At 52.0% G+C, this 10,516-nt stretch overlaps 1 protein-coding gene across 6 annotated transcripts in view; it reads left to right on the plus strand.

The window, feature by feature from the left end:
* The window catches only part of ADAP2 (ArfGAP with dual PH domains 2), a 29,199-nt gene extending 19,036 nt beyond the window's left edge, over positions 1 to 10,163 (plus strand). For 2 of the 6 annotated variants that reach the window (XM_032319607.1, XM_032319610.1), the window contains exons 7-11: positions 2,777 to 2,860; positions 6,043 to 6,105; positions 7,684 to 7,761; positions 8,459 to 8,687; positions 9,567 to 10,163. In XM_032319607.1, the coding sequence (XP_032175498.1) occupies positions 2,777 to 2,860; positions 6,043 to 6,105; positions 7,684 to 7,761; positions 8,459 to 8,687; positions 9,567 to 9,652 (540 nt within the window). In that variant the 3' untranslated portion in view covers positions 9,653 to 10,163. Of the gene's footprint in view, positions 1 to 2,776; positions 2,861 to 6,042; positions 6,106 to 7,683; positions 7,762 to 8,458; positions 8,688 to 8,832 lie in introns of all 6 variants that reach the window. The other 4 variants (XM_032319609.1, XM_032319611.1, XM_032319608.1 and 1 more) reach the window with 4 other exon arrangements.
* Positions 10,164 to 10,516: the final 353 nt, after the last annotated feature.

Raw genomic sequence — 10,516 nt, forward strand, 5'->3', positions numbered from 1 at the left:
TGAATTAGAACACCCCCTGCCCAGAGGGGTTTTGAGGGTGAATGACCATGAATGATGAATGTGAAAGGATTTCATTACAGTGAAGTACATTTCAAACTAACCTCTGCTAATTAGGGGCTAATTGGTGGCTCAGTCGGCTCAGGTCATGGTCCCAGGGTCTTGGGATAGAGCCCCTTGTCAGGCTCCCTGCTGAGCCAGGGGCTGACTTCACCCTCTCCCTCCTCCACTGCCTCATGCTCTCTTGCTGTCCTGTGTGATGGGGTGTGCGTCATGCTGGGGACACACAGGAGATGTGTAAGTGGCAGGCAGCAGCCACAAGAAAGAGTTTCTATTTAAAAATTATGTGAATGTGTTGAAAAAGGGTCTGGCCCTTCTCTTTCCCTTAGTGCTCCAGCTTCTCTGTTAGGTAGGCATAAGTGGGGGTTACTCGTGCCTGCAGGAGACACGTCCCTCTTTTGAAAGTGAAGTGGACAAGGGGTCAGGTAATGATCCAGGGTCCTAAAATCAAGCTTTCTGCTCAGCAGGGAGTCGGCTTCTCCCTCTGCCTCTTGCTCCCTTGCTTGTACTTTCTCTCTCTCTGTCAAATAAATAAATCAGTCTTTTTCTTAAAAAAAAAAAAAAGTGAAGTAGACAGCTATAAGGCTTTAAAGCAGGAAAACCTGTATAGAGGTTTGAAACAAACAAAACTGCATACAAATCTGTATGCAGGTTGGATTTGGCCCCAGTGTCACCCGTGAGTGACCAAAATGCAGGTCTGGGTGAGTCTTTTCTGGGATGGCCCTGTTTTTTCAGTGCCTGGGACCTGGAAAGGTTATTAACACTTGGGACAAGAGAACTCACCACTCTGAAATACTAGGGCCAGAGCAGCTCTGCTGGTGAGAGACAAAGGGTCATTCTGTTGCATTTCTGGAAAACCATATTCAAATGAATTTCTCGATCACCGTATTACATCAGAGGGCAGCAGTTCGGCCATTCGAACCACTCTTTCTCGGCTTCCCGATTCCAAATTCTCGAGAGAGAGGACCTGAGAAGCCTGGTCTAGCTTCTGCATTGGTCCAGCCCTGACCTCGTTGCTGTGGCCAAGAAGGGGCGGGTCCTAGCAGCAAATGTGGCTGCAGTTGTGGGTGAAGGGTGAGTGTGTGAGCAAGGCTGGGGCGGTTCTCATAGAAGCTAGGCTCGGGCTGAGCAAAAATCCACAACTAAATTGAACTTCAGAAGAAGTAGAATGTTCTAGGCCAAAGCTATGTGTGGGGTGAGGGAAGAGAGGTGGGCGAAGCAGAGTGTACAAGGCGGAGTGAAATATATTGGGAGGATTGCAAAGGTTTTGGGTTTTTTTTTGTTTTTTTGGGTTTTTTTGTTTTTAAAGATTTTATTTATTTTGAGACAGAGAACCAGCAGAGGGAGGGGCAGAGGGAGAAGCAGACTCCACACTGAGTAGGGAGCCTGTTGCAGGGACTCAATCCCAGGGTGCTAGACCATGACCTGAGCTGAAGGGAGATGTGCAAATGCTCTTGTACGTACGGAGCTCAGGGGGTGAAGTAGTCATACTAGGGAACTTAGACTTTTCATCTGAGGGTAGCAGAGAGGACTCTAAGCCAGACTTAGTTAGATTTTCAATTAAGAAATCAGGGGTGCCTGGGTGGCTCAGCAGAGAGCCTGCTTCCTCCTCTCTCTCTGCCTGCCTCTCTGCCTACTTGTGGTCTCTGTCTGTCAAATAAATAAATAAAATCTTTTAAAAAAAATCATTCTGGGGGGCGCCTGGGTGGCTCAGTGGGTTAAGCCTCTGCCTTTGGCTCAGGTCATGATCCCAGGTCCTGGGATCACCCCGCATCAGGCTCTCTGCTCAGTGGGGAACCTGCTCCCCCCCCCCACCTGCCTCTCTGCCTGCTTGTGATCTCTGTCAAATAAATAAATAAAATCTTAAAAAAAAATCACTCTGGGAGGGTGCCTGGGTGGCTTAGTCGGTTAAACGACTACCTCCGGCTCAGGTCATGATTGCGGGGTCCCAGGATTGAGTCCTGCATCGAGCTCCTTGCTCAGTGGGGAGTCTGCTTCTCCCTCTGCCTGCCACTCCCTCTGCTTTTGCTGTCTCTCTCTCTCTCTCTGACAAATAAATAATAAGAAAATAAATTTAAAATAATAATAATAAGTTAAAAAAGAAAATCACTGGGGAAAAAAAAGATCATTCTGGCTGCTGTTGGGAGGCCCCACTGCAGGGTAGTAGAGCCAAGGCTGAGGCAGCTAGACAAGTGGTTCACCAGGGATAACAGTGGCCCACACCACCAAGGACACACTCCCCCAGAATGACACAAGCAAGTCCAAGCCAGCTTTGACCCAAGTTGCACTCCAGGTGATTGGTGGGGAATCTGCAGGTGCACCTGCCCGCACTTGAGAGGTGGTCTTTGACATCTGAGGACCCTTGCTCCTCCAGCTGTGTCCCACTGACGAGCATGGCATCACCAGAGAGTTTGTCAGAAATGCAGGATCTTAGCACCACCACTCCCCAAGCACAGCCCAAGGCCATTACTGAACTCTGGTGCTGTTCACCTTGGTCTTTCCCCCATGGCTCTGGACATCTCTCTCCCGGGGGCTTCCCTCCTCTAGTGAGCCCCCCAGGCTCTGGCATGGTCCTCCCAGATGCCTGTGATCAGCACACGGTCCCTGAGCAAAACTGGGGGCTGGGGGAGATGTGCTGACCCAGCTAGCCTCCTGCCCCCAAACTCGGCTCCCCCAGGGCTCCATCTCACAGGCGGTTTGTTCTCATTTTTCTCCACAGGAGATAGTGGACTGGTTCAATGCCCTGCGTGCAGCCCGTCTGCAGTACCTAAAAACGGCCTTTCCTGAGCTCCCTGAGTCTGAGGTGAGCTAAATGTGGACCCCAACTTCTTCTATTTTTTTTTTAAGATTTATTTACTTTTTTTTTTTTTTTTTTTTTTTTTTTTTTTTTAAAGATTTTATTTATTTATTTGACAGAGAGAAGTCACAAGTAGATGGAGAGGCAGGCAGAGAGAGAGAGAGGGAAGCAGGCTCTCTGCTGAGCAGGGAGCCTGATGTGGGACTCGATCCCAGGACCCTGAGATCATGACCCGAGCCGAAGGCAGCGGCTTAACCCACTGAGCCACCCAGGCGCCCCAAGATTTATTTACTTATTTGAGAGAGAGAGAAAAAGCGTGAGCAGAGGGAGGGGAAGAGGAAGAGAGAAGCAGACTCCCCGCTGAGTGCAGAGCCTGATGCAGGGCTCGATCTCATCACCCTCATCAAGTCATCATGACTTGAGCAGAAGCCGAGATGTGGATGCTGAACTGACTGAGCAACTCAGGTGCCCCATGGACCCCGACTTCCAAGTCTTCTCCCTGCCACCTCCTCTCCTTGTCTGCTGACCTCAGAAATACTCAAGAGGCCAGACTAGTTTTGTGGACAAGACCTTGAGATTTGGGGTTGGATGCCTCCGAGGGAAACCAAAGACTTTCTTCGGGGGATTATGTATGGCCTCTCACATGGCAAGGCAGCCTCAGAAACGTAGGTCAGGCTGTCCCCTTTGGGATGCATATCCACCATCCCCAGTGTCAAGGGGCTCAATATTTGGGTATCTCTTTCTGACTCCTTCTCCCAGTGAAATGTACAAATGATCCCTAATGAACTGCTCACAACATGCTTTTGAGCCCATTTTATCTTTTATCTAATAATCCCCTGTAACATCCAGTTAGGTGGGGTGATTATTCCCATTTTACTGATGCGAAACTGAGTCCCAGGAAGCTCAAATGAATGCCAGAGGGCACACCTCCTGCTCTAATGTCCTCCCTTTGCCCTTTTGTGTTCTGGTCTCGGGAAGGCAATGGGATCTTCTCCATTACAGCTCTGACAGGAACAGTCCACCTTCTGTGGCCAAGGTACTGGTGAGCCCAGGAACTTCATTATGGCTGTCCTCGGACATGCGGGGCCCCCATCTAGTCTCTCAGGTGTGGGGGGTATACTCTGCTGCCTCAAGCCCAGACGCTTGCGCTCTCGTGGATGCTTTTTTGATAACTCACTGTCTGACCGCTGCAGGTCACATCACGTCTTGGAGCATCTGTTTCCACATCTGTGTGATAGTGGTGGGTCTGGGTTATTATCAAGGTCCCTGCCAGCTCGGAGGTACTATGGTTTGGGCTGCTTCAGGCCCTGCTCCAGAAGGATTTTGTAAATGATGGTGGGGCGGAGACACCCTATTAATCCCAGGACTTTCTTTTTCCAAACTGTTAGACCCTCCTTAAAAGCCTAAATGCTCCTTAATTCCAGTGTTTGCAGGGAGCTGAGTTTTAGGAATGGGCGTCTGCACCAGGCCTGGCAGTGCACAGAGATGGCCCCACTGATGGCGACCACAGCCAGACCTGCGGTGCAACCCCTGGGTCTGCGGAGTCAGCACCCAGCTTGAGCGAGTGCACATTCCGCTGGCGGGGCGCTGTGCCTGTCGAGTGCTGACTGGAGAGGTTGGAGAATGGAATCCCAGCCTTAGTCATCTGGGCTTGCTCTCCAACTTTGCTGACCTCTGCAGAGGACATTGGTCTCTGGCCAACTCCTCAGTGTCCTCTTGCCTCCCCTCATCCCTACCCCCATCTCTTTGCTGCAGTCCTCCCGCTGTGGTTAGGGATGGCCTGAGGTTCTGGGCAGTCACCTGGCCTGAGGTTAGGGATCCAGAGGCTAAACACCCGGGGAGTTCCAGTGTCCGGGGTGGTCCCAGACTAAGAAAGGGGTGGCCTCTGAAGTCAGAGAAGCTGGCGTATTACCTGGGGCACATCACCTTTGCGCTCTGAGCCTCGGTTCACTCATCGGTCACCGTGGGGACAACACCTACTTTCCAGGGCTGCTTGAGACTCGAGGGAGCCACAGCTTCTGGGATACAGTGAGCAGCACCCCATCCACATGATCTCCCCTCTTCCGGTTGCTTCCCTAGGCTGAGAGTGCACAGCCCTGACTCAGGGTCAGACTCTTGCGCAGTTTAGGACTCTTCCTTCCAAGGAATGAGGGCCTACAGAATGTACTGTGGGGACAGAGGAGTGGTAGAGTTTATATTTTCATTTTCGGCTCACAATTTTCTTCCTTTCAACTTCCCAGACTTCACTTCCCCTCTGCCCCTACCCTGGGCCCTGGAGCTCCCAAGAACCAAGCCCCTCTGCTCTCAGAGGCCTGAGCTGTCACTGGGAGCTCTAGACTTGCCAGTTTGACCTCTCGAGCACGTGAGGCCAGCGTTCATTCCTGGAAATGTCTCTGAGCATAGGGTGGCAAGCTGGAAGGGTCCTGGGGATCACATAAGCCCATCTCCTTGTTATTCAGAGGGAAATGGGCCCAGAGAGGGACAAGGTCTTACCAAGGAACACAGCTGGTGGGGGGTCAGAGCTGCAGCTGGGACTTAGTCCAGAGCTTTCTCTACATGCCCCTCTCCTAGCTTCTCCCGTGGGCCTGTGTCAGAACTGCCAGCAATGGCCAGGCCTTGGCCAGGGGCCTGATCTGAGGGCTCGGCATGTCTACACGGCAGCACGGTGGAGTGGGAAGAGTGCCACTAGTGTACCGTGGTACTGTCTCGTGCCTGTCAGCCCGAGGTGTGAAGCTGAGCTGTATATCCTACCAGCGACACAGCTCAGGGAAGCTCGCCAGACACTTCTCTGGAGCCTGGTTTCTCTAGAAGTCCAGTGAGCATAATAATGTCCTCCCTACAGGGTGACTGAGAATTGCACCCAGAGCAATTAGACCCTCAGAATATGCCCTCTGACACCAGGAAGGTTTCCTTCGAGCCTGGCCTCTGTCTGCCTCCTGGGGTTGCAGAAGGGATCCTTAAGCCATGATTCGGCTCTGCTGGTGAGCTCTGCAAACATCTGAGATGCTGTCGTCTGTTGAATTGTTAACATTGCATCCAACACATTCCAAATATAACCCTGTGAACCATGAGCACACATCCTTCCCCATTCCAAACTTCCTCTTTGCTGGGCAGCCAAGTTCAGTGGGGAACTTTGAACCCTTGACATGTGAGTGGGGGGTCTCAGTGTTATGTCTCTCTTCCCCCAGCTCGTGCCCCTCATCACAAGGAAGTACCTCAAACAAGGCTTCATGGAAAAGACGGGTCCAAAGGTACCTTCCACCACGCTCTGTGGGACTTACACAGCCCTGGTTCCAGTGGGCAGTAGGGCAGAATTTGGGAAGTGGGGAAGTGAGGAACCAAGGGGGTGGGAAGAGGGAGGGACAGAAGTAACCCAATGTTTGTGAGTTCCTGGGGCAGAAGACCAAGTGGGGACTGGTGAGCTAGTGTGTGGTGTGGGAGCCCAGGATCGCTGCAGGTGCTTCTCCTGATCCTTGGGCAGCCTCCTTCTTTAACGACATCACCAGCAGCTTCTTTCCTCCTTTTTTTTTTTTTTTTAAAGATTTTTATTTATTTGAGAGAAAGAGAGCAAGCAGAGGGGAGGAGGGGGTTAGAGGAAGAAGGGGAAGCAGGCTCCCCGCTGAGCAGGGAGCCCATGCAGCTTCATTTCAGGACCCTGGGATGATGGCCTGATCCAAAGGCAGATGCTTAACCAACTGAGCCACCCAGGCGTCCCCAGCTTCCTTCCTCTTTCTTCCTCTTAAATCCATCTCACTGACCCCACTCCTAGGAAAGCATAGTTGAAAAGGGACTTTTGGGGGCAGCAGTTTTTGCACTTTCCAGAGCCCCTGTGTGCTTTGTGCTGGGGGCCTACCAGGACTGTCCAAGTGAGACAGACTCGTGGCGGGTCTGGGAACACACACCTATGCACACACATGGGCACACCCTTTCCCAGCACACACACCCTCCCTCCAGCTCAGCCTCTGCTCTCGGTTGCTAAACCTGCCCCAACTCCCAGTGCTGCTCATTCCCACTGATCTGGGAAGGAAGGGAAGACTGGCTGCTCTTGGGCCTCCCTTGGAGGGTCCGGAGGGGTGGCGGCTCCTGCTGGGGACGAGGGGGCGCCCAGCCTGGATCCCAAGAGGGGAGCAGCTCCAAGTCAGAAGTCTGACCGGAGAGGGTCTTGGCATTTGTGAGGGGAGGAATGGGGGAAGGGAAAGCAGAGGGAGCCTCCTAAAAAAAAAACCTCCAAAAACAGCAGCAATCCAATGTTGCCTTTTTTTTTTTTTTTTTTTAAAGGTGTTGTATCTTGACAGGATGGGTGTTAAGATTGCAGGGAAAGGTGTTAGGCAATCAGTAAGAAAGAAAGCCTCTGGGCAGCTTAAAAATGAGTCAAAGCACTGTGCATTTTATTTTCTGCCTTCACCAGTTGATGGCACAGCCACTCCCCAAGGGTTCTCGCCAGGGGCTTCCTTTCCCCTGACCTCTGTTAGAATTCCTCTCAAGGCCAGCGCTGTCAGCACTGCTGAGCGGTAACTGCTTCTAAATTTCTCCCACTTCCTTTTTCTGAAACTGCTTGTCCTTAGCCTGAGAAAGAGAAGAGCCCCTCTTCCTACCCACAGTAGCACCCAGAGGCACAGGGTACAGCCGGCAGTGGGTGAGGAGGTGGGCAGAGCCTCCGGGAGGCACACTGGGGTGACTGAAGGGCCAAGGGGCTGGCCAGCTCCCTCTGCCCAGCCCAGGCTGGCTCTCTGACCTCTCTGCCCACTCCCCCCACCAGCTCCCCACACCCCAGCTGCACCCCCACCCCCGCTTTGGCTGACCCTGCTATGAGCTTCCCTCTTTTGCAGCAGAAAGAACCTTTCAAGAAAAGGTGGTTTGTCTTGGATCCCCAGGAGCGGAGGCTGCTCTATTACAAGAATCCACTGGTAAGAATAGCTGCCCCCACCCTCCGGTGCAGAGGACCCCCGACAGAGGTGGGGTCTGTGCTAGCCCGGGACCATGGGCAAGCGACAGCGTGGGAGAAACCTGGTGAGGGACACACCTGCACTTTCGCCCATCTCTAAGTCATCTCCTGTGCACAGAATTATTCTTGTCCACATTTAGGACATCGTCTGTGTATCCAAAATGCTGCTGATGTAGTTAAACAGGGTGTTCCTCGTCCTCCCGTCTCCAGGGCTCACTTCTCACGGGGAAGCTCGTGGTTAGGACTGTGGGCTTTAGAACTTTCAGTCCCGCCGCTTAGTGGTATGCCTTGGGCAGAACACTTAACTCTCTCTGCCTCAGTTTCCTTCTCTGGAAAACAGGCTTGATAGCAGTGCTTCCTCAGAGATTGCGGTGAGGATTATGTAAGTTACTTAAGGTCAAGCACTTGAAGTCTTGGTGCATAGTAAGCTGTCCCTAATGTTAAGTAAGTATCCTTTTAACAGATCACATGTGTGATTTCTTTTATAGTTTTGTAGCCCTTCAAATTCTGGGTCCCCACAAGCAGAGATCCCCAGTAGAGACCTTCACTACACACATGAAACATCTCTTTCTCGAACAGAGCTTGGGGGGATGTCCCAGCTGCAGGGGCCCGTCTGCCCCAGGTGTGGCCTCTGATGACCAGGTGTCCTCTGTCTTCAGGATGCCTTTGAACAGGGCCAGGTTTTTCTTGGGAGCAACGAGCAGGGGTACGGAGTATATGAAGACCTGCCCAAGGGCATCCGAGGGAACCGCTGGAAAGCTGGCCTCACCATCGTCACCCCCGAGCGGAGGTTCCTCTTCACCTGCCCCAGCGAGAAGGAGCAGAGGGAATGGCTGGAGAGTTTTCAGGATGTCCTCTCCCGCCCCTTGACGCCCCTCAACCTTCTCAGTAAGATGTGCAGCCTGGGCTTTGTTCTTTCGGCCAAGGGCAGAGGGCAGAATGGAGTGTCACAGGGTTCAGCTGTGAGCCCTGAAACTGAGCTCCGGGCTCCTGACTGTGCTTCTAACATTTTCTTCTCTTCGTGCCAAAGAAGAATACAGATGGTGCTCGTTGTTGCCAGGAAGCCCTCTCTGTCCATGCACAGCTCTTCTGTGGGGAGCTCCGCCCTGTTAGCTACCCGCCGCCCACCAGTCCCTCTCCACCTGAGAAACCCTGGTCTGTTATTATTAGCTATGGTCACACCCACTGGGCAACTCCTGGGGTCTTGGGTTCCTCTCCCCACACAGAGGAAAGGCTATTTTGGGTGCCCTTCTTTTCTCTGCATCCTCCCTTCTGTCGCTGCTCTCCTGCTCCTCCCCTTCCCCCCAGATGTGTGACAAATAGGCTTCTGTCTGCTGACAGCCATGCGAAAAATGAGAAGACGTTCTGAGCGGGAGCAGGAAACTCCTGGCCCGGGGCCTGGTTTGCGGGCACCAGGAACAAGTTCTGTGTTTGAAAAAGGACAGACCCGAGGAGGAGACCCCACAGCGCCCCCTTAGGAGAAACCCTTGTGTCCTTTGAGTCAGATCAGCATAAACACACCTGCTTTTCCCTTTCCAAAATCTGAAAGCCTAGAGCCTGAGAAACAGACTTGAAAGTTGTTAGTAAAGCCCATCTGCTGGCGCTTCCTTGTCCCTGCCGGTGGGTCTGCGTGTCTGACTCTGTTTCCATGTCTCTCTCTCTCTCTCTCTGCGCCGGCGTGTGTCTCTCGCCGCCCTCGGTTGTTTTTTTAATTCTGGTTCTCTGTCATTGTGCCCCTGTCCCCTTGCTGTCCCTTCTCTCCAGCAGGACTACACTGGCACGGTTATCATCTGAGCTCTCTTCTTGCTCCCCTGACAGCTGCATCATCGGAGAGTGGCCACAGCAGCAGGTGACCCACTGGCCACCGATCACCCGGAGCTCATGGTAGGAAGGACAAGTTCTAACCTCAGCCTTCGTTGCCCAGCAGGCATGCCCCGCCGTTCAGCAGCCATGGCTGGCCATGAACTGTGCCAAGACTGAAGCTTTGGCCTTTACCTGCTGGCTCCCTGGGCCTTCCCACGGCCCAGCTCAGGCGAGTCTTGGGGATCTGGCCCATGTCCTCAAGGCCTCAGACCTCTGAAATGAAAACACTGCATCGAGAGCCACCCACCGTGTCCTGCAAGTAGAGGTTTGCTCAAAGAGAAAAAAACTTGATTCTGGATGGAACCATGAAGAAGTAATCAGACAAATCCACACGAGGAACGGTCTATAAAACTGCCGGTGTAAGATAAAGCAGTGAGGAAACTGTTCCACATTAAAGAAGACGAAGGAGGCAACAAAGTGGAATTCAGGATTCTTGATTGGATCCTGGATTTTGATGCCTTTTTTTTTTTTTTAAGATTTTTATTTTTCAATAATCTCTACACCCAACGTGGGGCTCAAACTCATGACCCCGAGATCGAGAGTCCCACGCTCCACCGACTGAGCCAGCCAGGTGCTCCCTGGATCCTGGATTTTTTAAAAAAGCAGCTATAAAGGACATGATTGAGATACTGGGGGAAGTCTGAATATGGATGCATATCAGCTAGTCAGATAGTGAGACGGATGATTATGTTGTATTTGTGTAGGAGATTGCACTTGTGCCTGTGGATACGTGCTGACATATTCAGGGGTAAAAATATAATAATTTTTAGTCTACAACTGACTCTTAAATGAGTCAAGAAAGAATAAGTGTGTGTGTACATGTATATAGAGAGAGTATATACACACACATATAT

Source organism: Mustela erminea, chromosome 18 (genome assembly GCF_009829155.1).
Source record: "Mustela erminea isolate mMusErm1 chromosome 18, mMusErm1.Pri, whole genome shotgun sequence".
In the NCBI taxonomy this organism is placed as follows: domain Eukaryota; kingdom Metazoa; phylum Chordata; class Mammalia; order Carnivora; family Mustelidae; genus Mustela; species Mustela erminea.